At 55.9% G+C, this 27,752-nt stretch overlaps 2 protein-coding genes across 7 annotated transcripts; one reads left to right on the forward strand and one right to left on the reverse strand.

Moving 5' to 3' along the window:
- Positions 1–714: 714 nt before the first annotated feature.
- tdp1 (tyrosyl-DNA phosphodiesterase 1) lies at positions 715–6,172 on the reverse strand. 3 transcript variants are annotated; one of them, XM_086174846.1, is made up of 16 exons: positions 5,969–6,172; positions 4,757–5,275; positions 4,607–4,650; positions 4,397–4,452; positions 3,909–4,005; positions 3,719–3,753; positions 3,313–3,405; positions 3,054–3,224; positions 2,812–2,890; positions 2,329–2,505; positions 2,213–2,261; positions 2,013–2,079; positions 1,731–1,838; positions 1,388–1,490; positions 1,046–1,148; positions 715–898 (listed from the first exon to the last, which is right to left on the reverse strand). In XM_086174846.1, the coding sequence occupies exons 2-16, from the start codon at positions 5,271–5,273 to the stop codon at positions 825–827; spliced, it is 1,773 nt and encodes a 590-aa protein (XP_086030972.1). In that variant the 5' UTR covers positions 5,274–5,275; positions 5,969–6,172; the 3' UTR covers positions 715–824. The 3 variants fall into 3 exon arrangements, with proteins under 3 accessions (XP_086030972.1, XP_086030971.1, XP_086030970.1); XM_086174845.1 differs by lacking the exon at positions 5,969–6,172 and adding an exon at positions 5,775–5,849; XM_086174844.1 differs by lacking the exon at positions 5,969–6,172 and having other exon boundaries at positions 4,757–5,495.
- A 2,056-nt stretch (positions 6,173–8,228) lies between these two features.
- On the forward strand, positions 8,229–27,701 carry eprs1 (glutamyl-prolyl-tRNA synthetase 1). 4 transcript variants are annotated; one of them, XM_086174910.1, is made up of 37 exons: positions 8,233–8,416; positions 11,986–12,070; positions 12,181–12,280; positions 12,522–12,678; positions 12,768–12,904; positions 12,984–13,084; positions 13,173–13,299; positions 13,592–13,784; positions 13,866–14,037; positions 14,127–14,360; positions 14,438–14,522; positions 14,733–14,792; positions 17,115–17,225; positions 17,311–17,447; positions 17,529–17,736; positions 17,986–18,098; positions 18,185–18,308; positions 19,409–19,570; positions 19,668–19,853; positions 20,588–20,845; positions 21,170–21,409; positions 21,848–21,968; positions 22,017–22,108; positions 22,186–22,395; positions 22,474–22,742; positions 23,890–23,941; positions 24,021–24,230; positions 24,311–24,383; positions 24,484–24,563; positions 24,783–24,884; positions 25,085–25,240; positions 25,321–25,518; positions 25,774–25,947; positions 26,027–26,187; positions 26,335–26,413; positions 26,524–26,588; positions 26,969–27,701. In XM_086174910.1, exons 1-37 carry the CDS (start codon positions 8,374–8,376, stop codon positions 27,117–27,119), a joined length of 5,226 nt encoding a protein of 1,741 aa, XP_086031036.1. In that variant the 5' UTR covers positions 8,233–8,373; the 3' UTR covers positions 27,120–27,701. The 4 variants fall into 4 exon arrangements, with proteins under 4 accessions (XP_086031038.1, XP_086031036.1, XP_086031037.1 ...); XM_086174912.1 differs by having other exon boundaries at positions 8,229–8,416; positions 21,848–22,108; XM_086174911.1 differs by lacking the exon at positions 21,170–21,409 and having other exon boundaries at positions 21,848–22,108.
- The last annotated feature ends 51 nt before the right edge of the window (positions 27,702–27,752 follow it).

The following is a 27,752-nucleotide window of genomic DNA, read 5'->3' on the forward strand; positions in this document are numbered from 1 at the left end:
GAACTTCTTCTTTTCCTTTCAGGGTCTCCACAGCGAACCCCTCTTCTCCGTCTCACTTCACCTCCAAACATCTTCTCCTTGGGCTCCTCTGGACCTCCTGTCCGGAAGCTATTTATTCACGATCCCTCCTCAGCATGCGACCGAGTCATCATATTCGTTATTTCTCATCACGTCGCTGCATCCTGTCACGTCAAATTTCAGACGTTCCCGTGGAGTCCCGCAACCCATCTGCCATCGTGACGTTACGACCCGCTCCTTGTTCTGTAATATTGACTTTATTATGGTAATAATACTGCTTTCATTCTACACTTCTTTCTCCAAACAAAGTTACTGTCCCGTCACTAGTTTTCACCCTGCAATAGTAACACTTTTCTCCTTGAGATACTGCAGCAGTTTGTTGTTGTCGTACTGCAGACCAGGCTGCGACACAAGTAATCCGACCGGAGTCGTAGTACGAGTGTGTTCTGATGTACCATCGTGGTATTTCTGACTTTCAGACTGTGATTAATGCCAATTTAAAGGATTTAGCGAAACCGAAGGAGGGGTTTTAACCGACCGGAAGGCGGGAGGCCGGAACCGGGTCACGTCTGATCGGCGGCAGGAAAGCGTGCGGTTCGATTCCCGGCCCGTCCAGCGCACGGCGACCGCGGCCCGTCATCTGCCGGCTGCTCGCTCCTTCCACGGGAAAATAAACTACACTCAGGAGAACATGGCGGCACCAGGAGCTTTATTGTCCAACCAACAGTAGAAAAATAAAAATATCACCATGAAGACAACAAATACACAATGTGTGTGTGTGTGTGTGTGTGAGTGTGTGTGTGTGTTTACGACGGGACCCAGACGTTGCCGTGTGTGTCGGGAGCCTGCGTGTAGGGAATGTTCCAGATCCAGGGTTGATCTGAACACAACCGACAGAAAAGGTCAGTTAAAACAGTCAAATATATATCGCGCGCACACACACACACACACACACACACACACACACACACACACACACACACACACACACACACACACACACACACACAAACGCGTGTTCAGCTACCTTTAGGGGAGTAACCCGTTGGGGGAAGGTCAAAGGGCACAGGAAATCCAGAGGAGGAGGAGGCTGGGAAGGGACTTTCATTTACAGGGAAGGTCTTCATGTTCTGCAGAGACACACATACACACACACACACACACACACACACACACACACACACAGTGATAATTATGAAGAAATAAAAGCATCATTGCAAAGTGCTCCAGATGTGGCTCTGAGACAACAGTGTCCCCCTGCTGGCCCTTACAAGTACTGCAGGTTTGACTTCTGTGTGTGTGTGTGTGTGTGTGTGTGTGTGTGTGTGTGTGTGTGTGTGTGTGTGTGTGTGTGTGTATGTTCCCTTACAAAGGCAGAGGGCAGGAAAAGGACTCCCAACTCATACGATCGAACCATCATCTGGGTGTTGTTCTTCTCCAGAGCCCCCCAGGCTGCCTTGGACAGGTTGGCACTTCACACACACACACACACACACACACACACACACACACACACACACACACACACACACACACACACACACACACACACACACGGAGGAAAGTGTTCAACATGTGCTTAGATCAAACATATAATCGATTGTGCTGTTAAGATGAATTATCTGATTAATTTTAATGAATTGATTGATCAAATGCTCTTAAAGAAACACACACACACACACACACACACACACACACACACACACACCCACCTTGTGACAAGGAACCAGGCCAGCTGGGTGAAATCTGGTGAAATCCTCATGTAGGTCTTGATGTGAGGCATGGCATGACTCCTGCCCGTTACATCTGCCTTCCAACGGCTGTGGACGGGCACACACACACACACACACACACACACACACACACACACACACACACACACACACACACACACACACACACACACACACACACACACACACACAGACACACATATATATTCAGATACCTGCAATAATTACAAGCTGGAGAGAGTGGCCCACAGGTGGACTTACTGGAAGTAGGAATGAAGCCACATTTGCTTCTGAGCCGTCTGAATGCTGTAGGGGAGGGAGCCCCCCGCTGCGCGCACACACACACACACACACACACACACACACACACACACACACACACACATACATACACACACACAGTTCACTTTCCTAGGCCTGATGATGATGATGATGATGAGAGGGGGTGTCAGTGGACTCACCAGGATAGCCCTCCAGGCTGGTCCTCACGTCCTCCACCGCCGAGTACAACTGGAGGAAAAGCCCCGTTAGCGTCCGTCTCTTAGCGTTTAGCACGGCGAGCACGTCGGGGTCGTACCAGGTGCACGGGGGGGTCTGAGCGGAGCGAGGCCTTCCCCAGGGTGGTCAGCGTGCGCTGGAACTCCCCCGCCAGCCACTTGGTTCTGTCCGGGCCCATGGAGCCGATGCTGGAGAACTGAGCGATGGCGGGCCAGCCTTCGGTTCCGGGCGGCGGATCGGCGAGGTTCTGCAGCAGCTGGAGACACGACCGGGTTTCAGGACAGGTTCCTCCCGACCTTGGACGGTCACTCCTGTTTCTACGAACGTGGACTTTCCCTCTTCCCCCTTCTCCTCTAATTTTGTTTTGCACAGTAAAAAGAATGACTGCCGATTGACTTTTCCTAGTTTGGTCTTTTCCCTGGCGTGTCGTCCCGCTTCTTCACCGGATCTTTGAGTGGCGCCTTCACAACTTCTGTCACCACAGAGACTTCATGCTTTCTAGATGTTTTTTTGGAGGCGTCCAGAAGCCCTGGGAGGCGGCCGGGCGGCGAGCGACCCTCACCTTCCTCAGCCTCAGGTGGCCCCAGCGCTCCATGTCCGGACCCACGTACCTCCCCGGGGTGGAGCCCACCAGATGCACCCTGGGGACACCGTGACGGAAACGTGGACTTGAGCAGGATCTTCAAACACACCTTTAAGATGATACTGACACGGCCTTTTTGGTGAGTCAGCTGAGAGGTTACCCTCGAGTGGCCGAGCAGATAACACAGGTCCTGTTTGCTGTGTGTGTGTGTGTGTGCATACCTGGCCTCCGACAGGTCGTGTTCTCCGATCCGTTGGATCCACTCCTCCAGCTCCGGCGCCCGGTAGGCGCTAAGATACTCCATCAGGTCCCTCTTGAAGAAGCTGTTGGACTCGCCCGAGGCGGCGTCGCTGCCCGCCGGTAACCGTGGGAACAGGGGACTCATCCACATCCTGCTGGGCGACAAGGCGGCGAACACTGAGACTCCAGGGCTTTCTTGGAGGGGGACTGAGGGGGACTCAGGGAGGCCGTGGGACAAACCCCTGGGTCTTCTGGTACCAGTCAGCCCTGATCAGGTTGGAGGTGGTGACCACCACCCGGAAGCCCTCCTCATACCACAGCAGCATCATCTTCCTGTGGACACCAAGCAGGACACAAGACATGGATTCAAGAACACATACACACACACACACACACACACACACACACACACACACACACACACACACACACACACACACACACACACACACACACACACACACACACACACACAGCTGAGTGACAGCTGTCACTCAAAGGAACATGGATGTCGTTTGAAGTTTTAACACTATGGAGTCTAAGATCTCCATTTGGTTGGTTCAAAATATCCACCATCTATCTATGTGTCTAAACATCCATCCTTCCTGCATGGAGGTGGAGGTGGAAGCTGAGTGAGGAGCCTCACGTGTGATGCGTCCCAAAGGCGATGTCCAGCTTGGCCTGCGGAGGAGAAGCTCTTCTTCATACTCATTCATGTGAAACAGGAGAGTGAGCACATGAATCCAAAGACTAGCAGAGCAGAGCTTAGGATTGTGTGTGTGTGTGTGTGTGTGTGTGTGTGTGTGTGTGTGCGCGCGCGCGTGTGTGTGTGTCACCTGGCACAGGCGGACGTGGGGGAAGGGCTGAGTCTGCTGCACCAGCCGAGCCTTGGCCTCCCGCTTGTCTCCGTGGACCACCAGAACCGGGCAGGTTCTAAAGACACAAAGGGTAAGAGTGTCGGCAGCCTTAGATCAGGATCTGGTGGGGCTCCTTCTGGGAGGATCTGGTGGATCATCTCCTCCTGACCGCTACCTCCCGTGTCCCTGCTCCTCTGCAGGTCTTCAGCTGAAGATGTTTTCTGACACATTTCTATTTGCTAACTGTTAAACCCGGTCTTATCATCTACCCTGAAGAGCAGGTCCAAACATCTCCACTGGTCTAAACGTGAATTCTCCAAACCTTCGGCCTATGTTTGCTGAGCACGAGACCATCAAAACTCCAGATCACTTCGACCGGCAGCTTCCCGTTTGTGGCTGCCGCTGCGCACGACGTCCACCGGAGGCAGTGGTTTCCCCGGTGAGCTTCAGAGGAGGGCGGCCCTCACCTGAACTGGGCCGGGTACTGCTCCACCATCCAGGAGATGTCAAAGCAGTAGTTGAACTGGGAAGGACACCGGGAAGCTGTTACATTACATTACAATTACATTACATTAGTTACATTACAGTTACATTACTTTGCAGTCATTTGGCAGATCCTTTTAGCCAAAGGGACTTTCAAAGAAGTTAGCGTGAAGCCTGCAGCTTGTTCTGCTCACCTGCACTGAGGCCTTCAGGGTCCCGAACAGCGGCGACAGAATGTCTGCAGGGAGATCAGTCTGTGATCAGAACACCTATGTGTGTGTGTGTGTGTGTGTGTGTGTCACAAACTGAGGGAACCTCCATTGGGATGTTCCCCTGGTTCCCACCTCTGACGTGCAGGGCGCCGGTGTTGTACTTCCTGTCCAGGCCCACCACCTTGTTGAGGTAAAACCTGTACGGGTCGTCCAGGGGGGGCCGGCTGGACTCGAAGAAGTCCCGGGGTTCGTCCATGTAGTAGAGGCGGCCGTGAGGGCTGGGCGGCCGCCCGCTCTCCGCCCCGGCTTTCTTCCTCTTGGGACTCGGCGGCTTCCCGCTCCCCCGCTCGTGGTCGTCGTCGCTGTCCGAGAGCGCCCAGCCGGCCCCCCCCTCCGACGCCTCCTTCTTCCTCTTCCCCGCCGCCTCCGCCTTCACCGCCTTCCGCTGGGCCTCCGAGACCGAGACCGGCGGCGAGGCCGGTTCCGGTTTGACCTCCGGCGGGACGGGCCCCGGCCGGGGTTCGGGGGGGGAGGGGGACCCCGCGGAGCCGCGGGGGTCGGAGGCCGAGGCGCCGGGCGGAGGAGGAACGTCGTCATCATCGTCGCTGCTGGAGATGCTCCACTTCCCGTGCAGGCTGTCCTGGGACATGGCTGACAGGAAACACACAACTTTACTGATCCAGGAACACACACACACACACACACACACACACTGTGAATTCCACAGTTTGAACATTTGATTTATTTCAAATCTGTTTTCGTGACGCCGCTCTGGTTCTGTTCGATCTCCTGGGAGATGTTTGGGTTCATCTCCAGCTGCACTCAAGGAGCAGCAGGTCTTCTCCCCAGGTTTCTCCTGCTCAGACTAACAATCATGACGATCGATGGAGGACCAACAACCATCCATCTGATTAATAATGACTTCAACACCAGATGAGACCCAGTTCTGTCAAACCACACATTGATCACACCAAACTAAAGGGTCGGTTGTCTTAGAAGGAAGCCGAGGAGCAGATCGGATTTCTGCGCGGGTTTGCAGACGCGACCGAGGGTCGGAGTTTCTGTGCAAATATAAGAATACTACAGCCGCTACTGCTACTACTGATGCTACTACTGCTACTGCTACTGCTAATGATGACGATGATATCACCGGAGAAGCGGTTGTCGGTGTCCGTGCGGCTCCGGGGCTTGGCGTCCGGCCGGCGGGAAACAAAGCGCGCGTCGCGGCTGCGCGGCGGAGAAGGCGGTCCGGGCGGAAACAGCGTTGGATCCGGGGGTTCCGGGAGTCGGACCTCGTAAAGACACACATAAAACACTTGTTTTAGTAGTGTGTTGAGTGCTCACTAGGACAAGCTCCTCGCTCCTCCGGCCCATCGGAGTGTTTGAGAGGGAGTTCGGCTGAGGAGATGTTAGATGGTCTTCCTGGCAGCGGAGAATGTTTGCTTATCACAGATGTTGTCTCTCCTGGTTCTTGATGGTGTCCGTTGTAAACAGCTGGAATCCTTAAAACTGTCCTTATTCTGCATACTCCTTCTTCCAGTCCTTTCAGAGGTCTTCACCGCCGGTCACCTGCCTCCATCTGACCCTCTTCTCTCACTCGGCCCTCTTCCCGTCCAGCCACGAAGCTCCTCTCTGGTGTTCCTCTAGAGCAGGGTAACCAAACATACGGCCCGCGGGCCGGAACCGGTCCGCAAAGGGGTTCGACCAGGCCCGCAGGATAATTTGAAAGTGAAAAAATGCATAAAAGCAAAGGATTTATTATTTTTTTTATTAAATGCAACTCAAGAATTTTCCGCTAGGGGGCGCACTATTCTGGTCAGAGTGGACAATAATCCGCATCACTGAGACGGACCAATCAGCAGACGGTATCAATGCACCACCTGCTGCTTGTTGTGGCGTTGTTTCTCCCCTGTTCTCCACCTCCTGCTACGCCCTCATTAGCCAAAATGTTGTTATCAAAATAGAGACAAGTAGTTAAAGAGTGTCGAATTTTCAAAGAAAAATTGACTATGTTCTATTTATTTACGGAGAAACCTTTGTGCTCAGCGTGTTTGCAACAAGTTTCGGTATTTAAGGAATATAATATTTGGCGCCACTACGAGACTCATCAGAGTGAAAAATATGACAGCTTGCAAAGAAACTGAGAAGAGATGAGATCAACGAATTGCTGGCGGGTCTGAGGAAACAGCATCCACTTTCACCCAGAGCAGAGAAATCAGTGAAGCAGCGGTAAAAGCCAGCTCGCTAATTGCTAGTGAAAATGTGCAATTTAAAGTTAGTCACCAGCTTCACTATAAAGGAGTATGATGGAATTCTACTGTTCATGCAACTCCATACATTTTCAGTATGTCTTGGATGTGTTTGTATGTTTCATGTGTGAAGTTTACACATTTACAGGACAGGTGAATACTTTCTTCCTTACACATTTAATAGCACTCTTTTTAGTTTGGAGGGTGTAGGCAGGGATTCAATTTAGACTTTATATGCACATGTGTAAATGGTTTAAAAATCCCTTTCTTTATAAGTCTCATTTAATCTTAAAGTGCATTACTATATTTTTCAATACCAATTACTTGTTAAAGTTTTGTGCCTTTGTACGATCAGTGGGATCACATGATCACATGGTTGCAATGCAAACATGTGAATGATAGAAGTAAATTGCACTTTTATCTAAGGAAATATGAGGTGTTTCACGAAATGTTTTGTAAAAGGATTGTTCATGAAATTCCAAGATTTTCCTCATGTCCTTGTACTTCTTTACACCAAAACAGAGGGAAGACATGATATTTTGGTTACTTATTGCTGAGTATGCTATTATTTTAATGATCCGGCCCACTTGACATCTACCTAGGCCGTATGTGGCCCGTGATGAGAAATGAGTTTGACACCTCTGATCTAGAGTCTAGAGGAACACCTAGACTTCCTCTAGAGTCTAGAGGAACACTGGAAGGATGCTGAGGTTGGAGGAGGCCTAGGCTCAGCATCCTTCTCCTACCTGGATCTTCTCCGTCCCTCCTCTGTCCGTGTCCAAACCATCAGTGTGACTTTATCTCGGGAACATCCGACATGTGTGGTCCCTCTGCCGAACTCCTTCCTGATGCTCTCCGTCCACCTGATCCCCACAGAGGAACCTCCACATCTCCATGTTTACCTCCTGTTTTCTCCTTGGTTTCTCCGCGGCAGACACCGGTAGCTCTTACCTCCTTCTCCTCCACTTTCCCTTCCTTTAGCCTGATCCTCTTCGATCTCAGCTGACCGTTACGGGTGCGGCACAATCCCGGTGTCTCTGGTCTAACAGGACCACGGCAGTCCGGCGGCCCGAGACCTTTTCCTCCAGCCGCTGCAGACACACACCTCTAACCGCTTTCCACTCCCCCTTCCTTGTTCTAAAATCAGTAGTTTTGACAACTGCTCAGTAATATGTAGCGTTCCTCTGCAGACCGGAGAGGAGTCCGTTGTTCTTCCGTGCTCCAACTCAGAAAGGCCGCACGGAAACGCCGTTTTTCCAACGCGGAATCTTGTCCGTTTGGGCGCCGCTGTGCAGTAAAGGCCTCCCGCCAGCAGGGGGCGCTAGAGCGCCGCCGCATCGATCACCTGCCGGTGAAAGAAAACCCGAAGAAAAGCGTCCCTTCTGGTCGCAGCCGTGCGGGAGTGTGGAGTCCTGCTTCGACCGCCCGCCGCACTCTGTAGTTGCGCTTCTTCGCAGTGGGAAGACTTCGGCTCCTGTTTGGAAAGAGGGATTTCACAGCATGGCGTTAAACCTCGTCGTCAGCACCAGCAACCCGCCGCTAGGTGAGCCGCTGCCCGCCCCGCAGAAGGGGGAGCCGGCCGTGAGCTGCGCTCCGTGACTCAAACCCTCGCCGGGAAACGCTGCTCGTTTTTACGTTCTGCCAGTTTTCACAAACGATTCAAAATTCTGTGTTTCGACGTGGCGCTCAGACCCTCGTTAGCATCTCGGAGCTCCGGCGAGGGGCATAGAGGGGAAACCGTGGTGTCATGTAAACAAAAATAAAAGTTCGGTGACAACGGCTATTGTTTTTTGTTCGATGCGGGAGAAACGACGGGGTTGGTTTCACCTCCCTGTGACTATGATGACAACAAATATCTCTGCTATCTTATGAGGAGCGCCAACAAATCCTACGGGACCCATATTTGTTCTCACCCGGGGTGCTAATCCATTTTCTTCGGGGTGTGTTAGCTAGCGCTGCTAGCCCGCCCGCTAGCTTGTCGTCGTGGCACCGAAAACCGCAACACATTTCCAAAACAGGGCAAATGACAATAAGTACAAGTAATGTTTAACGACTCCGCCGTTTCGGTGACTTCACAGAACGGCCACACGCACGGGTTCTGTGCGTATACGATGTTTTTATCAACTCTGTAGTGGCCGTTCTTTGGCACCCGAGGGTTGCCATTAGTTGACACGCTGAGTTGCTAACCCGGGCTAGCTCGGCGGAGCCGCTGTGCGCTCAGATACTCGCTGCCTGGACATCAACACTCAGGCTCTGCAGGGTCGATGCCGTGGGATGTTGTGTCCTTTCGCCACCGAAACCATGGCGTGACTCGTCCACGGTGTTTTTAATACTTGGCGACGAGGCACGCTAACGCGAAGCATGAGTTTGACAGCCGCCAAACGGCGCCCCCGTGCGGCCGCGGCGGGCTCTGCGGGCTGTGTGGGCTCTGCGGGCTGATGCAAGCCTGGAGAAAGCTAAGCAGCTGAAGGTTGCTCCTGCTCTCCACGCACAAAGGGGCAGGAGGGGAAGCGCGTCCACACCAGGAGGTCGCTCCGTGGTCCCGCAGGATGGACTTGATGTGTAAAACCCACAGTCATCACATGAAACCATTGCGTCACCCGTCGTCTCCTGAAAGAGTTCAGATATGTGGCTCCTGTTTTGAATGTTGCAACCAGCAGATATTTAGTGATGCTTTTTCTTTGGAGTTTTTGCTTCCCCTTCTGTCTGGAACGTTCACGCGCACTTGTCCATATCTCTCTATTATGCTGGCAGGCACTATTTTAATGCATACACGTTCATTAATGGATTTTTGAATATTAAACCTCGAATGAGAGATGATGTAACAATCAGAGAGGAATGTGAAAATGCCCCTGGAGGTGTCCCACTGAGAACAACATTTATTTTTGGTGGGCATTTATTTGGGGGCGGCGTGGCACAGGAGGTAGAACAACCGTCTTCGGAAGCCAACGTTCCCGGTTGGATTCCCGGCCCCTCCTAGCGTGTCCAAGTGTTGTGGTGTGGCACGCCGAAGCCCTCGCCGCTCCCCTGCGGCCTCCTGCTCATGGCTCATCCATGACGGCTTCATTGCAGAGAACCTATTCCCCATGGGGATTAATAAAGGATAAATTATTATTATTATTAAAGCAATTGAAGGACATTGTAATAATGTTTAAAAGGCTACTAACTGTTATGATGATTACATCTTGAGCAACTGATTATTGAAGACATTATGCTAACATTGTTTTTTTTTATTGCATATAAACATAACATTAAACAAACAAATGCTAACATTGTTTTTATTGCATAAAAACATAACATTAAAAAAACGCTAACATTATGTTTTTATGCAATAAAAACAATGTTAGCATTGGTTTAATGTTGTGTTTTTATGCAATAAAATGCAATAAAAACATGCTCCCATTGTTTTTTTTTATTGCATAAAAACATATCATTAAAAAAACAAGAGCTCACATTATATTTTCATTGGATGTTTATCAAATGTTATTGTAATGTTAGCGAGAGTCCGTTTTTGATAAACTAGCCTATTTTCAAATCCAAAGGATGCAATCGTATATCCAGTCTTATCTTCCGTGTCTCTGAGTGACATCAGCCATGAGCCCGTGGCTGTTTCCTGCAGATTGCTGCCAAATGAGATGAGATGAGGAAATGAGATGAGAACAACTTTATTAATCCCGAAGGAAATTGTTGTGCCAGAGTTTCAAGTAAAAACATAACAGTAATAGATAATAGATAAAATGCAGTCAGCTGGCTTTTTTTTCACAGCGGCTGAACTGGTTTTCCATCCAGGGTGTGTGCAGAGGCTCCAGCAGGTCTTACTGGTGTAACACCAAGTCACAACCCTGTCTGAGGGCTGATGACGCCGTCCTTGGAAGCAGGTCTGGACACACTCTTTCAGAGGATCAGCAGAAACCCGGTGCCCCTCCAGCGCGTGGAGACAGCGGAGAGGGAACCGTGCCTTTTACGCGACGGATCCCGGCTCAGCGCCGGCGGCCTTCCGCCTCGACCGTCCGGGGTCGAAAGAGAGAGTGTGACGGGTGCAGACAGAGGGGGACGAGGGTAGGGAAGGCGCTAATGCTCCATTGCTATTAATAGCAGTTGTGCTAACTGCTACATGCTAATAGCTGGTGTGATCCAGTAATAGCTCTCTTTTCAGCATGCGAGCTACTTATAAAACAACCAAGTCAAAATCAGTCACCCACAACAGAAATGCAAAACATTCTTTATATGTACAATGTATGTTGATGAGATGAGAACAACTTTATTTATCCCGAAGGAAATGGTTTGATATAATTGATCAATTGTGTTGATATGTCCTGCATAACCGCATGAGCCAATACTGCACAACACAAAATAATGATATACATTTTTTGTCATGGCCCACGTTCACTGTGATGACTTGCACTGAATTGAATGGTAGTCGGGACAGCAGCTGCTGACGGCCAGCCTTAGTTACCATGGCGTCACTCACTCGGAACCATGCTCCGGTGGCGGCTTCCGCTTTTGAGGTTTGTTGTGTGCAAAGTGACTGCTGTCCGGACAACTGGGATTTTAGTTCCTTCTCTTTCTCTGCTCGCTTTTCGGCGGGACGTCCGTGTCGTATTTTCCACAAATGGTCTGAAAATGCCGCTCCACATGACCTTCTTTGGTATTGCAATGTTTGACCAGAAGATGAGGCGAACGCACTTCCAAAATGCCATTGTGAAAAATAGTCCTCCTCCCATTCCATATGAAAGTGATACGTTTTTTTTCTTCTTACTTGGTCCAGCTCCCCCCTACTCATTTTATACCCTTTCTTAAGTTTAAGAGAAAAAAACGAGGGCTAAAAATCGAAGGTAACTTGCTGGCCAGCTTGTTAGTTTTGCTGTACTTCGCGCTGGTGTTTGTTCATGTTCAGTGACCTCAGTGTCAGTCCGTGTCACCTGACTGGCTGCCCTGTATGTCACTCCAGTGACGGGATGGACGATAGGCTGACGGGTATTTTTTTTGTCACGCGTTCTACCAGTATTACCTTTGCAATCGACGCATTGAGCGCCGCTGCCAAAGATCTAGCGACGGTGGAGGCCGCAGTAGATGAAGACACTAACTGTGGTCTTGGGTGTGGTCCCGCAGGGGCTCTTCTGACCGCGGAGCACGTGAAGGGCAGCGTGAAGGTCTCCGTGGAGGAGGGCAAAGACACCCGGCTGCACGTCTCCGAGTCAGTGGCCGCCAGGATCTAACGTACCCTCCCTCAAGTCCTCAAACCCCCTGACGTCAGAAGAGTTGTTTCTAAACGTGTCTCCTTGCTTGCATGGCGTCTCTCGACAGCGAGGTCCAGTTCAGCGACGTCAACTCCATCGCCCGGTACCTGGCTCGCGTGGCCCCCTCCCTGGGCCTCTATGGAGCCAACATCATGGAGCAGGCTGAGGTGGGTGTGCGAGGAGCCGCTCCAGGTCCACGTCTGGGTCCCGGAGAAGGGAGCGGCGCAGAGCAGGCCGGGGCCTGCGGGTATTTCAGTCCCGGGCTTCTGGCAGGAGCAGTGGTCATCAAAACTGTCTCAGGCGTTCTGCTGTTTCACGTTTCTCCTGAGAAGTCTTGAGGCCCGTCGGCGTCCGGCGCTGTGCCCCCTCGGAGTGCGATCATCCACCGGGCTCTCTCTGAACCCTCAGGTGGACCACTGGTTGGAGTTCAGCGCCCGGCGTCTGTGCAGTCAGTCCGACCTGGCCGTGGCCCTGGCTCAGCTGGACAAGGAGCTGAGCCTGAGGACCTTCCTGGTGGGCCACGCCCTGACCCTGGCCGACCTCTGCGTCTGGGCCGCCCTCAAAGGTCAGTGTGGCCGAGGTGTCGGACCTTCCGTCCCCGCGGCGCTTCTCTCGGCGTGCTGACGTGCTAACGCGCTAACGCGCTGTCCGCAGGCCACGACGGCTGGCAGGCTCAGGGCAAGGCCTTCGCCCACGTCGCCCGCTGGTTCTCCTTCCTGGGCTCTCAGGTTCCCTTCAGCGCCGTCGGCAGCAAGTACGCCGCCAAGAGGAGCCCCGTCGGCAAGTCCAACGTGAGTGCGGCATTGCGATCCGCTTCCGTCGGCGGTAGAACATCTGGGTCAGACTGTCTTTGGCTTCTGCGCTCTGCAGGCTGAGGAGAAGGAGAAGAAGCAGGACGTCGGCAAGTTCGTGGACCTTCCGGGGGCCGAGATGGGCAAGGTGGTGGTGCGATTCCCCCCCGAGGCCAGCGGGTGAGTAAACCACCGGCAGGTGGAGGTCAGCGCCTGCTGGAGGTCCCCTTCCTGCCACCTGACCGGATCTCACGGCCCCTGCCTCCAGGTACCTGCACATCGGCCACGCCAAGGCGGCCCTGCTCAACCAGCACTACCAGGTGACCTTCAAGGGCAAACTCATCATGCGCTTCGACGACACCAACCCCGAGAAGGAGAAGGAGGACTTTGAGAAGGTCAGGCTTCCCTTCACGCCGACGGGGACGGGACGAGGGCGGGCGGATCGCGGGCCTGGGATGGGATGGGCGGGAACGGAAGCCCCGCGGGTGGAACCTCGGCGGCCGAGGCGTGGCTTTGGTGTCCGTCTGGTCGCTGCTGGTGTCGGAGCCCCCGGGCCTCCGCCGGCCGGGCCTCCGCCGGCCGGGCCCGGAGCTTTGCCGACAGGGGAACGCGGCGGCTGAAATGCTCTCCGAGAACGGAGGGCTGCGCCGCGTGCCGCCGTATGAACGTCCGTCTTCTTGCGCTCAGGTGATCCTGGAGGACGTGGCCATGCTGCAGATCCACCCCGACCAGTTCACCTACACCAGCGACCATTTCCCCGCCATCATGAAGTTAGGGGAGCGGCTGCTGGCCGAGGGCAAGGCCTACATCGACGACACGCCCCCCGAGCAGATGAAGCAGGAGAGGGAGCAGCGCCTGGAGTCCAAGTGCAGGAGCAACAGTAGGAGCTCGGAGCGCCTTCCGCCGTGAGCCGACCCCGAGGTCCCGCCGCTCTCACCCTGTCCCCGTTGTCGTGGCGCAGCCGTGGAGCAGAACATGAAGATGTGGGCGGAGATGAAGGCCGGCAGCGAGTACGGCCAGACCTGCTGCATGAGGGCCAAGATGGACATGAACTCCAACAACGGCTGCATGAGGGACCCCACCCTGTACCGCTGCAAGAACACCCCCCACCCCCGCACGGGGAGCGCCTACAAGTACGGTCCCGAGACCTTCTCCGATATCCGCGCGACCTGGCGGGTTCCGGGTAATCACGGTCCCCCCCCCCCCCCCCTCTGTCCGTCAGAGTCTACCCGACGTACGACTTCGCCTGTCCCATCGTGGACAGCGTGGAGAACGTGACCCACGCCCTCAGGACCACCGAGTACCACGACCGCGACGAGCAGTTCTACTGGATCATCGACGCCCTGGGCCTGAGGAAGCCCTACATCTGGGAGTACGCGCGGCTCAACCTCAACAACACGGTGCTGTCCAAGAGGAAGCTCACCTGGTTCGTGGACCAGGGCTACGTGGACGGCTGGTACGCAGCGCTCCTCGCCGCCCCGCCGGAGAAAGGGTCGGCGAGGAGCTCACCCTCCTCCCTCTCCCTGTCTCCAGGGACGACCCCCGCTTCCCCACCGTGCGAGGCGTCCTGAGGCGAGGCATGACGGTGGAGGGCCTGAAGCAGTTCATCGCGGCACAGGTACGCCCGCCGTACGGCGCTCGGGGTCCCGGCACCTTCCGGGCGTCCTTTCACGACATCATTCAGGGGTGTGGAGAACCAGGCGGGCGGAGGTCCTCCCGGCCGCTCCGGCCGAGTCGAGGTCACGTGAGGCGGAGCGTCTGCCGCACGTGACCTCGGAGTGTCCGGCGTCGGCGCGGCTGCTTGACGCCGTCCGTTTCTCCCCTCCAGGGCGGCTCCAGGTCGGTGGTCAACATGGAATGGGACAAGATCTGGGCCTTCAACAAGAAGGTAGGGTTCCGCCCCCTCGCCGCCTCCTCCAACCGCCTGTGAGCTTGTTTCTCTGCATCCCCATGGAAACGGAGCTGTGGCTGCCCGGAGGAGGGAGGAGCCCAGATACACATTCACTCTAGGAGGTCCTCAGGAGCCCAGAGCCTGGAGACCGCTCACAGATCTTAGTTTTTACTCATCGCGCTGATACAAAGTCCAGTCTGGATTTTGGCGAAATGACGCTCATCGTGATTGTGAGCGTCGGTTGCGTTGTCAAAGACCGCCGGGATCTGAGTCTTGTAGTCGTACCCTCAGGACCACCGTCCAGGAGGTCAGGCTCCAGGCAGCGCCTCAGGCAGGAGACTGTCGCTATGACGACCAGGTAGTCTGTGGGCCCCGGCCTCCGTGGAGGAGGAGTCCTGAAGAAGGATCTGCTAGCATGGCTTCTGTGTGCACTGCTCTGGTCTTCGTCCTCATGCCCCCCCCCCCCCCCCCCCCCCGCCGCCGCTCCGAGACCACCAGAAACTGACCCCCCCATCTCAAGCCGCTGCTTCATTTGGTTCACCTTCACCCCCATCTGTCTGCACAGCACCGTCACCCCCTCTTTGTGCTTCTCCTTGCTGGCTGCTTCATCCTGTGTGTGCGTGCGTGCGTGTGTGTTTGTGTGTGTGTGTGTTTCGGAGGGTCTGAAGAGGTGTCCAGTTCCATAGAAGCCACTCTGATGATGGTGGGGGTCCCAGGTGACCCCGAGGAGCCCATTAAAACCTCATCTTGCTACTCGAGCTGTGAAGGGGGGGCAGGTGTTACATGGTAGGAACCTTGAGACAAGAAGTGTGTGTGTGTGTGTGTGTGTGTGTGTGTGTGTGTGTGTGTGTGTGTGTGTGTGTGTGTGTCAGAACAGTAAAGACCACAAGCAGGATGCCCAACCCTCTGTGCGCATGCACATACACACACACACACAGACACACAGTGTGTTGCTATATGATGTGAGGGGAGAGGATCCATGCTGGTGGTGGTCTTCAGGCCGGCTGATCTTTGGACCAGGACTGGTATCTCCTCCTTCCACCAGAGGGCCAAACTGGAGGAGAGAGGAATCCAACCTTTGCGTTTAGCGTCCACGACAGCGCCGAAGCTGCAGCTCAGAGCGGTTTAGATGGGAAGCAACAATGCAGAGTATCTGCAGTCACATGATCAGCGATGGTTGGGTGAGAGGCGTTCTTCGACGGCGCCCGGCTGAGCGGGAGAGTAGAAGGTCCTGGCCGAGGTCAGAGGAGCAGCAGGGACAGGAAGTGATGTAATCGACCCGTTGTGTGTAAATGTGTCTCTCTCCCTCCTTGTGTCTGACATTAAACAGCATCTCACTCTTCTGTTTCCAAGCTGCCAATTAGCTGTGTGAAGGTACTCCTCCTCCTCTTCTTCACCCCTGCTTATCCTCCTCACCCCGGCCTCCCTCTGGCTTCCCCCGCTTCCCCCGCTTCCCCCGCTGCCTGCCTGCCTGCCTTCTCTTATTTTACCAGCCAGAATAGAAGTGATGCTTGTGTTCCCTGCGAGAGGAGGATGGGAGGGCGTGGAGAGGAGAGCGGCTGTGTTTGCCTTCAGCCGGAGCCTGTAGAAACGCCATCCTTCATTTGCCGCTGTGTCCCCCCGCTGGACCTCCTCATCCTCATCTTGGTCTCGGCTCGTGCCTCTGCCGCCCGGCCTCCTCTCTCAGCGTCAGGCCGGTGGCTCCGGGGTCGGGTCGCCGGTCGGTCGACACGCGGCGGCGGAGTCGCTCTCGGCCCGTTAAAACCAGAAGGACCCGCCTCCGGGGGGAACTTCTCCTGCTTCGAGCTCCGCCCCCGGCGAACGAGTCCCACGAGAAGGGGGCCCTCGGGCCAGGGTGGTGGTGGCCGGCGTCAGGACACCAGGCTCAGCATCGGGTGTGCTGGCCCCTGGTCACGGGCGAAGACCGTCAGCGACCCGGCTGGTAAAATAGCGAAGCAGATGTGGAGCTGAGCGAGCAGCTGCTCCTGGACCGGCCGCTCCATCAGCCGCCCGTCACCCGCCTTCCTCTTTACTTCTTCCAGCGTCTTCTCCAGCCGCTCTGCTCTCCTTTGGTTCCTGTGAAGGACCAGCTCACATCATCTCCTGCCTTCTGCTCTCATTATTTCAGCTTGTCCTACCAAGATGCTGCTTCTCACAAGCTTGCTGGACATTTGCCTCACCTGTGTGTGTGTGTGTGTGTGTGTGTGTGTGTGTGTGTGTGTGTGTGTGTGTGTGTGTGTGTGTGTGTGTGTGTGTGTGTGTGTGTGTGTGTGTGTGTGTGTGTGTGTGTGTGTGTGTGTGTGTGTGTGTGTGTGTTAGGTGATTGACCCGGTGGCCCCCAGATACACAGCTCTGTCCAGCTCGTACGTGGTTCCTGTGTCCGTCCCCGAGGCGGTGGAGGAGATGAAGGAGGTTCCCAGACACCCGAAGGTGGGCGTCCGTTTCCCCTCAGAGCGGCCGGACGCTGGTCAGCAGAGTGGATGATCTTCAGGTGTGTCTCATGTGGTCCCTGTAGAACGCCGAGGTGGGGATGAAGGAGGTTTGGTACGGGCCCCGGGTCCTGGTGGAGGGAGCTGACGCCGAGACCTTCTCCGAGGGCGAGACTGTGACCTTCATCAACTGGGGCAACCTCATCATCACCAAGATGAACAGGTCGGGCCCGTCGGCGACCCTGAGCGTAGCTTCAGCTGCGGGCCGTGACCTGACAACGGCGACGTGTTCTGTCACCCCCAGAGGGCCCGGCGGGAAGGTGGTCTCCATGGAGGCCCGTCTGAACCTGGACAACAAGGACTACAAGAAGACCACCAAGATCACCTGGCTGGCGGAGGCCCGAGGCGCCCCGCTGCTGCCCGCCGTCTGCGTCAACTACCAGCCGCTCATCTCCAAGGCCGTCATCACCAAGGACGACGACTTCAAGGAGCACATCAACAAAAACAGCAAGGTCAGCTCTCCACGGGAGCGTCGGCGCCTCCTGGCGGCACAGAGGCGTCACTTGACCGTGAGGACGTTTCTCAGAGGTCCTCGTCGGGGGACATCGGGCGCCGTCGCCCGGAGCCCCGTCACATGGATCAATGGGATGTCGTGCGCGGGGCCATGGCGGGCCGGGCCGCAGGAGCCCAGTCTCCGGGCCGGGTCAGATGGCAGCAAACACGGGTCCTGTTTATTCATTGCCCCTGTTGTTTTGTCTCAGCTGGAGGAGAAGATGCTGGGGGACCCCTGTCTGAAGAACCTGAAGAAGGGCGACATCATTCAGCTGCAGAGGCGGGGCTTCTACATCTGCGACCAGCCCTACGAGCCAGTGAGGTGAGAGCTCTTTAGTTTCTGTGATGAGATGCGTCCACGTGAGGCCCAGGCTCGGAGCAGGGGGTTCCAGCTGTGGGTGTGTTCAGTCCAAACAGCTGCAAGGAGAGTCCCTGCGTCCTCATCTACATCCCCGACGGTCACACCAAGGAGATGCCCACTGCCGGCTCCAAGGACAAGGCCAGGAGCCAGACCGCCGCCGCCGCCGCTACTGTGAGTCTGAACATCACATTATTTTCTGTTACGACCCTCTAGCAAGAAGAAAACAATTTGCGCCCCCCACTCTCCGCCGCAACTTTAAATAATATAATTTGTCTATAAAATTGTTATAAGTACACCTCTTCATAAAATGATCTCCTTATTAACATTAAAGAAAACAAAAATGAAAGAAATCTAGTTCAACTCACAACAAAGACTAACTTTATGAACATTGTTTTTAGTCCGTAACAGACACAGTAAACACAGCGGTCTTTCCTCGTCTCCCTGGTTAGTCCCAGTGAAGCCGAGCGCTACATGCGCTTCGTCATATTTCCTGGTCTTAGCTTTCCGGTGATTTTCTTTTGTCTCATTATCTTCGTCTCTCTCCGCTTTTCTTTTCATCCCCGTTAAAAATGTCCATGTTGTCCCTTGAGGGTTTGTTTACTGCCCTTCATATCAGCCGCTCGGTGCAAAATAAAAGCCGACACCATAGAGCTAACACTCCCTGCACACACTCTGACAATGAGAGCCACTGCCAACTACTGTAGTGGATGAGCGATTACACTTTATTCTGGCACGGCAAAAAAAGCATGTTTCCCAGGGTCACATGCGCCCCCCCTGGTATCGCAGCTGGGGGGCGCCCCACTATTAGAGAAGGACAAAATTAGATAGATGACGGAAAGGTGTTTATGGGAAGAGTCTCCCCAAAGATCACGATGTGCACGTAGGGTGGAACGGGCACATCGACTGGAGTTTTCATGCAGCGCTGAGCGAGCACATGGTGTGTGGCGCGACATGGAGTTTAGAGCTAACACACTTGATGGGCTTGTCCTGCTGAGTCCCTTTGGTAAACCGGGGCTCCTCAGGTCTCCAGACGTGTCTGGGTTCCAGCAGACTGAAGAAACCAGAAGGGCCTTTTCAGTTTCAGCCTGAGTGTTGTGAAGATTTCCAGTCCAAGTCGGGTTTCTGTCCTCTGAAGCTAGCGTGTTAGCATCCCTTGCACGCTCCCCTTCCAGTCAGCACCGACCGGCTCTTCTTGTTTGGCCCAGAAGAAATGTGACATCTCAGGCAGAAGGGTGAGGGAGTGCTAACTTCCTTCTCTTCCTCCGCCCCAGCCCGCTCCCGCTCCCGCTGCCAAGATGGCGCCGGCGCCGGCCCCCGCCGGCGATCTGTTCTCCCGCATCGTGGCTCAGGGCGACGCTGTCCGCCAGCTGAAGAGCACCAAGGCTCCCAAAGAGGAGGTGGACCGAGCCGTCCAGCTGCTGCTATCTCTGAAGGTACGTCGGTGCCGACCTCCTTCAGCTTCGTGACAGGTCTCCTCCTTCGAGTCTCCTCCCAGGACACCGACAGGTTCTTTGTCTTTGTCCTCCTCAGGCTCAGTTTAAGCAGCAGACGGGTGTGGACTACAAGCCGGGCATGGCCCCGCCCACCCCGGCCCCCCAGGCCCCCCAGGCCCCCCAGGCCCCTCAGGCCCCCGGTGACGCCGCCTCCTGCCCGTTCACCCGCGTGGCCCAGCAGGGCGAGCTGGTCAGGAAGCTGAAGGCGGAGCAGGCTTCCAAGGTAAGGTTCGCTCCCATAGTCTTCTCCTCTGGTCGTGGACGAAGAGCAGATCCCAAAAGGTCATCTGAGGAGCTTCATTGATCCCCAGAGGGGAAAGGCTCTCGGTGGCAGCGGCTCCTTCTCAGAGTACAGGGTAAAATGGAAACGTCAATAAGGAAATGAAAGTAAAAGGCAATCTAAAATCAAGGCCTACGCATGGTTGAGTATACTTAGCAGTTTGTGTGAAAACTATTGACCCGCAGGGGGAAATTGCTTTTAGTTGAGAGCAGCTCCTGCTCCTGAATCAAGTGGGGAAGAAGCAAAATAGAACTCTATAAAAATAAAGAATAAAATAGTGAATAATAAAAACAAAATCAAGAGAACAGTAAAGATCAAGATTGTTACTCCTTGTAGTAGTTTGGCATATACGTAGGGTTTGTACAGTAAAACATTTATTGCACAGAAGATTCCTTCAGTGGTCCTGCTGGGCTGGACTTCCATGAAGAACCGGAGGATCTGGATCTTCAGAGAAGCTCCGTCAGAGGAGCCGAGGTCTGAAGGACAATATGTATCTAAGCGTCCCAGAAACACCAGGGACCATTAGAACCCTGGACCTCAGCGTTCCACAGGAGCTCCTGGTTCGGTCTCTCTGTGCCGCTGCAACCAGCCTCAGGCCTCCAGACGTCCTCGGTCCAGAGCCCTCCGTCCTCTCGTAGCTCGTGACTCCTAACGCCTCCATGTGTTGGTGCCACCAGGACCAGGTGGACGCTGCGGTGAAGCTGCTCCTGGCTCTCAAGGCAGAGTTTAAAAAGCTGACGGGTCAGGATTACAGGCCTGGGATGGTCCCGCCTCCAGCTTCTCCTGCTTCTTCTCCTGCTGTCGTGACCTCCTCTTCCTCCTCCTGCTCCTCCTCCTCCTCCTCCTCCTCCTCCTGCTCTTCTTCCAGCCTGTATGAACATGTGGCTCAGCAAGGAGAGCGTGTGAGGAAGCTGAAGGCTGACAAAGCCCCGAAGGTACCTCCTGCAGCGGGGTGGCTCCGCTTTGGAGTGTGTGTGTGTGTGTGTGTGTGTGTGTGTGGGGGTGTGTGTGCGTGTGTGCGTGTGCATGTGTGCACATGCAGAAGATCTTCCTGCTCTCATCAGAAGTTCACCTCAGCCCAGGTCTCCACCATCCTGTGCCTTCAGATGAGGGTGGATGGAACGTTAGTTCACATGGAGATATCTGCTGAGAAAACCCTGATTAGCATGAAACCCCAGTGTGACACCCCAACACACACACACACACACAGGTTTGCATGCATGTGACACATTCTGTTGCCTGTGTGTTGGTGCCACCAGGACCAGGTGGACGCTGCGGTGAAGCTGCTCCTGGCTCTCAAGGCAGAGTTTAAAAAGCTGACGGGTCAGGATTACAGGCCTGGGATGGCCCCGCCTCCAGCTTCTCCTGCTTCTTCTCCTGCTGTCGTGACCTCCTCTTCCTCCTCCTCCTCCTCCTCCTGCTCTTCTTCCAGCCTGTACGAACGTGTCGCTCAGCAGGGCGAGTGTGTGAGGAAGCTGAAGGCTGACAAAGCCCCGAAGGTACTGCTGCTCGCTGCGCTCAGTTCAGACTTGTTCTCATCAAAGTCCAGAGTAGCTTCTGCAGTCTGAGGGACAGGAGCTCCCCGAGATTCTTATTTCCACGAGTGCTTCGGTACTTTGTGGACCTTCCAAGCAGAGAAGGTCCAGGATCCGTGATCTCCTCATCCGTGTTAGAACCTTCCCGAAGGTGCTTCAGGCGGCAGGTGTGGTGTTACACTTGCAATAGAAGTGAGGGTAAACTTGAAATGACTCCAGGCTGGAGGCCTCACAGAGCAGGTCCGTCCAGTTCTCCACCAACGCTCCTGTCCGCCGCAGCAGGTCCGCCGGGCCTTGCTTTCCTCCTCAGGTCGCCTGCGGGCAGCGTGAGGTGAGAGTCTGCTGAGGAGGAGGTCCTGATGAAGGTCTGACCCCAGTGTGCTGTGTCTCTTGTGTGTCCAGGAGCAGGTGGACGCCGCCGTGAAGCAGCTGTTAGCCCTGAAGGCCGAGTACAAGCAGGCCACGGGCCAGGACTACAAGCCCGGGGCGGCCCCCGGGACGGCCCCCGGGACGGCCCCCGGGACGGCCCCCGGGACGGCCCCCGGGGCGGCCCCCGGGGCGGCCCCCGGGGCGGCCCCCGGCTGCTCGGCCGCCGACCTCCACCAGAAGGTGGCCGACCAGGGAGAGGCGGTCCGGAAGCTGAAAGCCGAGAAGGCTCCCAAGGTCAGGCCGGGGCGGACGTCCACAAACATCTCCCTGCACCGTCGCTTCCTCTGACTCTCCGGTCTTCTGCTCCTCAGGACCAGGTGGACGCCGCCGTGAAGCAGCTGCTGGCCCTGAAAGCGGAGTACAAGCAGCAGACCGGAGCCGACTACCGGCCGGGGGCCCTGGCGGCCCCGGCGGGCCCCGCACAGACCTCCGGCTCACCCACGCAGGCCCAGGACATCTTCTCCCAGGTGGCCCAGCAGGGAGACCTGGTGCGGAAGCTGAAGTCGGAGAAGGCGGCCAAGGTGAGGTCCTCACGTAGGTCCGGGTCGGACCCGAAGGTCCCGCAGGAGGCTGAGCCTCCGCCGTCTCTACGTCTCCAGGAGCGGGTGGACGAAGCCGTGAAGACCCTACTGGAGCTGAAGGAGAAGTACAAGATCCTGACCGGCGTGGACTACAAGCCGGTGGCGGCCGCCGGAGCCAGCGGGGGTGAAGACAAGAACCGCAAGGAGAGGGAGAACAAGTCAGAGAAGCAGGGCGGAGCAGCAGGAGGAGGCAAGAAGGCCAAGGGAGAGAAGGCCGGCCAGGGCAAGGAGACCTCCGGAGGAGCAGGAGGAGCGGGAGATGGTCAAGGACCTAAGAAGCAAACACGGTGAGAAGCTGGAGAACAGCAGACCACACACACCGGCAAACATCATCTGTCCTGTCCGATCTGTGCAATAAAGGCATCCGGTCCAGGCTGGAGGTCTGGGCTCCTCCTGCTGATGTTCTCCTCCATTTCCATCTTTCTTTCTGTCTGCGTCATCCTCTCCGTTACTTCCGTCCGTTCGCGTCGTCCTCCCGACTCGCGGTTCTTCCGTGCACCTTCTCCGCACGGTACCTTGTTGCTGCTGACCCTTGCGTGCTCCAGAGTCTTGGAGGTCCCAGGAGGCCCTGGACAGGAAGCTTTACACATCGGTGTCGGGGTTCACTTCTCTGCTGGTGTCTCGGGCTGCAGAGTCTGGTGGGGATGGAAGGTTGAGAAGTCAGAGAAGGGCCGGACCAGAGGTTGTGTGGAAGGTCCACAGATCTTCAGGGTTGTAAGCCCAAAGAGAGGTCAACCCTAAATCAAGTGACCTGGAGTCAGCAGGGACTCGGAGTGGAAGGACTGGCGAACACCTGGAGGTGCAGAAGGTCTAAACTCAGCCAGGGTTGGAAGGCGGGGTCTCCTCGGGTTCAGATGGGAGTCCTTGAACGACCCTCTCGTCCTGCGAGAGCTTTGGGTCCCAGGACTCTGGGGCAGGTTGGCGTTGCTCTGCTGAGCCAAGAAACGCCCGAGGAGCAGCTCCTCTGAGCGAAGGTCTCTGCGGTTGGCGGAGACCTCCCCCTGTGCCCGTTAGCCTCTGGAGATGAAGACCCCACAGCTGTAGCATGTTAGATGTTGAGATGAAGGTGAGTTGGACGGTTTGCCGTGGTGCTTCTGGCCTGCTGTGTGGACCCGCCTGGAGTGGAGATGGTCGTGTGGTTCTGGACAGATAAAGTTGCACGCGGCAGGAAGCCGGTCTGTCGTGGATGAGCCGCATGGTTGGTTCCGGGTGGTGAGCGTGAGATGATCTACACATCGGGCATGGCCTTGTGGTGAAGCCTGTGCTGTGGAGCTGACAGCCTGCTTCAGACGCCCTGGACCTCCTCCTGGAGGACCATAGAGTGCATTTCTCTGCCCACGTGTGGAGATGTCCCACCAGGAGGACCCACCCTGACACCCAGGTGAACCCGACACATCCCCGTCCTCCTCGTAACCCCTCGGTTCTTCCCCTCAGGTTGGGCCTGGAGGCCAAGAAGGAGGAGAACCTGGCCGACTGGTACTCTCAGGTGGGCCGACACACGCCGGGCTCACTTTGGCCCCCGCCGCCGTGAAACGCCGGGCCGTAACGTGTCTCCTTCCACCCAGGTCATCACCAAGGCCGAGATGATCGAGTACTACGACGTCAGCGGCTGCTACGTCCTGCGGCCCTGGTCCTTCGCCATCTGGGAGGCCATCAAGGACTTCTTCGACCGCGAGATCAAGAAGCTGGGCGTGGAGAACTGCTACTTCCCCATGTTCGTGTCCCAGGCCGCGCTGGAGAAGGAGAAGTCCCACATCGAGGACTTTGCCCCGGAGGTAGGACCGCCTTCGGCCCGAGAGCCTCCGGGACGCTCAAGGTTCGCTGTTCTGACCCGGACGCCGCTGCTTCTCGCCAGGTGGCTTGGGTGACCCGGTCTGGGAAGACGGAGCTGGCCGAGCCCATCGCCGTCAGGCCCACCAGTGAGACAGGTCTGAGCGTGCGCACACACACACACACACACACACACACACACACACACACACACACTCACTCCTGCTGACGATGGCGGTGTGTGTTGCGCTCCTGCAGTGATGTACCCCGCCTACGCCAAATGGGTCCAGTCCCACAGAGACCTGCCCATCAAACTCAACCAGTGGTGCAACGTGGTGGTAGGTCCTGCTGCTTCACCATCTCCTAGCCTCCATCCATCTGCTTGGCCCGAAGGTGGAAGGAAACACCTGGAGCCTAAACCCCTCCTGCTCACCTTGGTCTAACCTGGAGGTCCTCGCCTTCAGGATAAAGTAGCCAGATCCCAGCAGAGCCACGGGCTTCTCTGACCTGCTCGTCTGCTCGTGGAGTTTGTGCACAGCATGTCTTCTTCCCCCCAGAGGTGGGAGTTCAAGCACCCCCAGCCCTTCCTGAGGACCAGGGAGTTCCTGTGGCAGGAGGGACACACCGCCTTCGCCACCAAGGAGGAGGCGGCGGAGGAGGTACGGCCTGCTCTCCAACCAGCTGAGGTCCTCCTGATGAGGAGATCTGATTTCATTTCTTGCTACTGCTCCTATTTTTGTCATTTTTAAACTTTTATCCTGGATGAAGTTCCTCCTCTCTGAAGCCCGGGTTCTCCCGGGGCCTTCTGGAGCTGCCTCGATGAGCTTTGTCCCGATGAAGTTTTTCACGTGTCCTTCAGGTGCTGCAGATCCTGGACTTGTACGCCCGGGTGTACGAGGAGCTGATGGCCATCCCTGTGGTGAAGGGCAGGAAGACGGAGAAGGAGAAGTTCGCCGGAGGAGACTACACCACCACGGTGGAGGCCTTCATCTCCGCCAGCGGCCGAGCCATCCAGGTACCTACCCGCGCCCCGGCGCCGCGTCTGCCGAGTTCCCCGTCCCTCTGCTCACCCCGGTTCCTCGTGCACATCTGCAGGGCGCCACGTCCCACCACCTGGGTCAGAACTTCTCCAGGATGTTTGAGATCATGTTCGAGGATCCCAACAACCCGGGAAAGAAGCAGCTGGCCTTCCAGAACTCCTGGGGCATCACAACCAGGACCATCGGGGTCCTGACCATGGTCCACGGGGACAACATGGGGCTGGTGCTGCCCCCCAGGGTGGCCTGCCTGCAGGTGGACTTGCACTCACTCCACGGGCGTCCTTGTTCTTCTCATCTCCCACTGCACCGGTTTGCTAACGGCCCGGTTCCCGCTCATGTACCTCGTTTCTCCTTCGGCCCGAGAAAGGAGCCGTGGCTTCAGAGAGAAAGGCTTTGGGGAAACACCCGACGAGACGAGAAGAACAAGCGTCACCAGTCAGAACCAGAAGTTCCGGCTGGTTCGGGTCCACGTGAACCTCCTGCCTGAGACCCTTCTCTTCTCGTCTAGGTGGTCATCATCCCCTGTGGGATCACGGCGTCCCTGCCGGAGCAGGAGAAGGAGGCGCTGATGGCCCAGTGCTCCCTGTACCTGGGCCGGCTGCAGCGGGCCGGCGTCCGGGTCAGGTCGGACCTCAGAGACAACTACTCCCCCGGGTGGAAGTTCAACCACTGGGAGCTGAAGGTCAGGGGCGGCCGAGACCCCGTCCTCCGTGCGGGCTGAGGCCGTAGAAGGAGCGTTAAAGATCTTGTCTGGTGCGCAGGGCGTCCCCGTCCGCCTGGAAGTGGGTCCCAAGGACATGCAGCAGCGCCAGTGCATGGCCGTGAGGAGAGACAACGGCCAGAAGGTGACCATTCCAGAGGCCGAGGTGGAGAAGAAGCTGACCACCATGCTGGAGGACATCCAGAACAGCCTGTTCAAGAAGTGAGACGCCACCTCCTGGTCTTTAACTTTGGGAAAAAAAAGATTTCCTCAGCCATGGATGCATGCTAGACACTGAACATGCACACACACACACACACACACACACACACACAGCTGGAGACTGAAGCGGTTGTGTGTGTTTGTCAGGGCGTCCGATGACCTGAACAGTCACATGGTGGCAGCAGACACTCTGGAGCAGTTCCAGAAGGAGTTGGACCAGGGCCGGGTGAGACACACACACACACACACACACACACACACACACACACACACACACCTCAGTGTGTCGTCAGCACGTGTAACCCCCGTCCGTCTGTCCGTCCGTCTGCCCCACAGATCGTCCAGATCCCCTTCTGTGGAGGCATCGAGTGCGAGGACTGGATCAAGAAAATCACTGCCAAGTATGTGAAGCGATTGCTCTGAATGAATGAATGAATGAATGAATGAATGAATGAATGAATGCTTTAAAAGGAGCCTCACGCTCTGACAGATGGCTGATAAGTAATTTGGACCAGGGAGGCACCGGGTTCCTTCTGCACTCGCCCACCGTTGCGAGAAGCTTCCCAGTGGGTCCACCGGCTCCTGTCCGGGTTCTCCGTCATCGGTCGACCGAAGACTCTGGATTGTAGGCGTGAATGAGAGGGCGATGGCGAGATGATTGACGGGTGGTGTGTCCGGGTTAAGCCCCTCCCCTCCGCCCAGCGACCGCTGCGACCCGAGTGCAGGACAATCCTTGTAGGAAATGTCTAAATAAGTTGTTTTCCGTGGCGCTGTGTTTCAGGGACCAGGACCTGGAGCCTGGCGCTCCGTCCATGGGGGCCAAGAGCCTGTGCATCCCCTTCTCCCCCCTGAAGGCGCTGCAGGCCGGTCAGATGTGCGTCAGCGGGAAGGAGGCGGCGCAGTATTACACCCTGTTCGGACGCAGCTACTGAAGACGGGGTCGGCGGCGTGCCAGGAAAGGGCTTCCCCTCCTCGGCCCGTTTCCCGCTCTCACCTGGCGGGCGGCCCGACCGGAGTGTGTCATGTCTTTGGGTTTTTTTTAACATAAGCCATCATTGTTACGATGCCGAAACATCGTGGACGTAGGAGAACCTGGGCTGCTTCCTCTCAGCCGGGGGTCGCTGTCAGGACGCGGGGGATCCCCGGCAACCACTCTAGAATTTGTACCTATTTTTTGTACCTCCTTCCATTAGCAACATCCTGTCAGATCAGGGGCTTTACAAGGCACGCGAACCCCTGAACAGAAGCACCCCAGGGGAATTCTCCTCTGAGAAGGGACCCCCGGGTCCCGTCTTGGCGGAGAAGTCCTCTCGGCCTGGCAAGTCCATCTCTCGGTCTCAGGAACTCTGCAGGCACCCCGGAGGCTGGTTATGCCCCCCAGCCCTCTTCTGCCCCCCCCCCTTACAATCCGCCAACGCTGTGATTAACTGGACGTGGTTAATAGCCAGCAATGTAGCCTCAGTCGCCCGTTACAAGAGCTAAGACGTGTCTATAATAAACTTCTTTCTGCTGCAGTTTGCCCGAGTCTGTCCGTTCTTCCCAAGGCCGGGAAATACACCGAGGGC

This window comes from Fistularia commersonii, chromosome 27 (genome assembly GCF_037954325.1).
Source record: "Fistularia commersonii isolate RoL2024-O1a breed Wild chromosome 27, RoL_Fcom_v1.0, whole genome shotgun sequence".
Classification (NCBI taxonomy): Eukaryota; Metazoa; Chordata; class Actinopteri; order Syngnathiformes; family Fistulariidae; genus Fistularia; species Fistularia commersonii.

What these genes read in the sequence shown, in the direction of transcription:
- eprs1 (XM_086174912.1), top strand. Translation starts at nt 8,374, where the DNA reads ATGGCGTTAAACCTCGTCGTCAGCACCAGCAACCCGCCGCTAG. An exon ending in GTCCAAGTGCAGGAGCAACA is followed by an intron (nt 13,785 to 13,865) that starts GTAGGAGCTCGG and finishes GTCGTGGCGCAG; the next exon opens with CCGTGGAGCAGAACATGAAG. An exon ending in AGGAGTTGGACCAGGGCCGG is followed by an intron (nt 26,414 to 26,523) that starts GTGAGACACACA and finishes TCTGCCCCACAG; the next exon opens with ATCGTCCAGATCCCCTTCTG.
- tdp1 (XM_086174844.1), bottom strand. Translation starts at nt 5,360, where the DNA reads ATGTTCAAACTGTGGAATTCACAGTGTGTGTGTGTGTGTGTGTGTGTG. An exon ending in CCCTGAAGGCCTCAGTGCAG is followed by an intron (nt 4,453 to 4,606) that starts GTGAGCAGAACA and finishes TGTCCTTCCCAG; the next exon opens with TTCAACTACTGCTTTGACAT. An exon ending in TGGTACCAGAAGACCCAGGG is followed by an intron (nt 3,225 to 3,312) that starts GTTTGTCCCACG and finishes GTCGCCCAGCAG; the next exon opens with GATGTGGATGAGTCCCCTGT.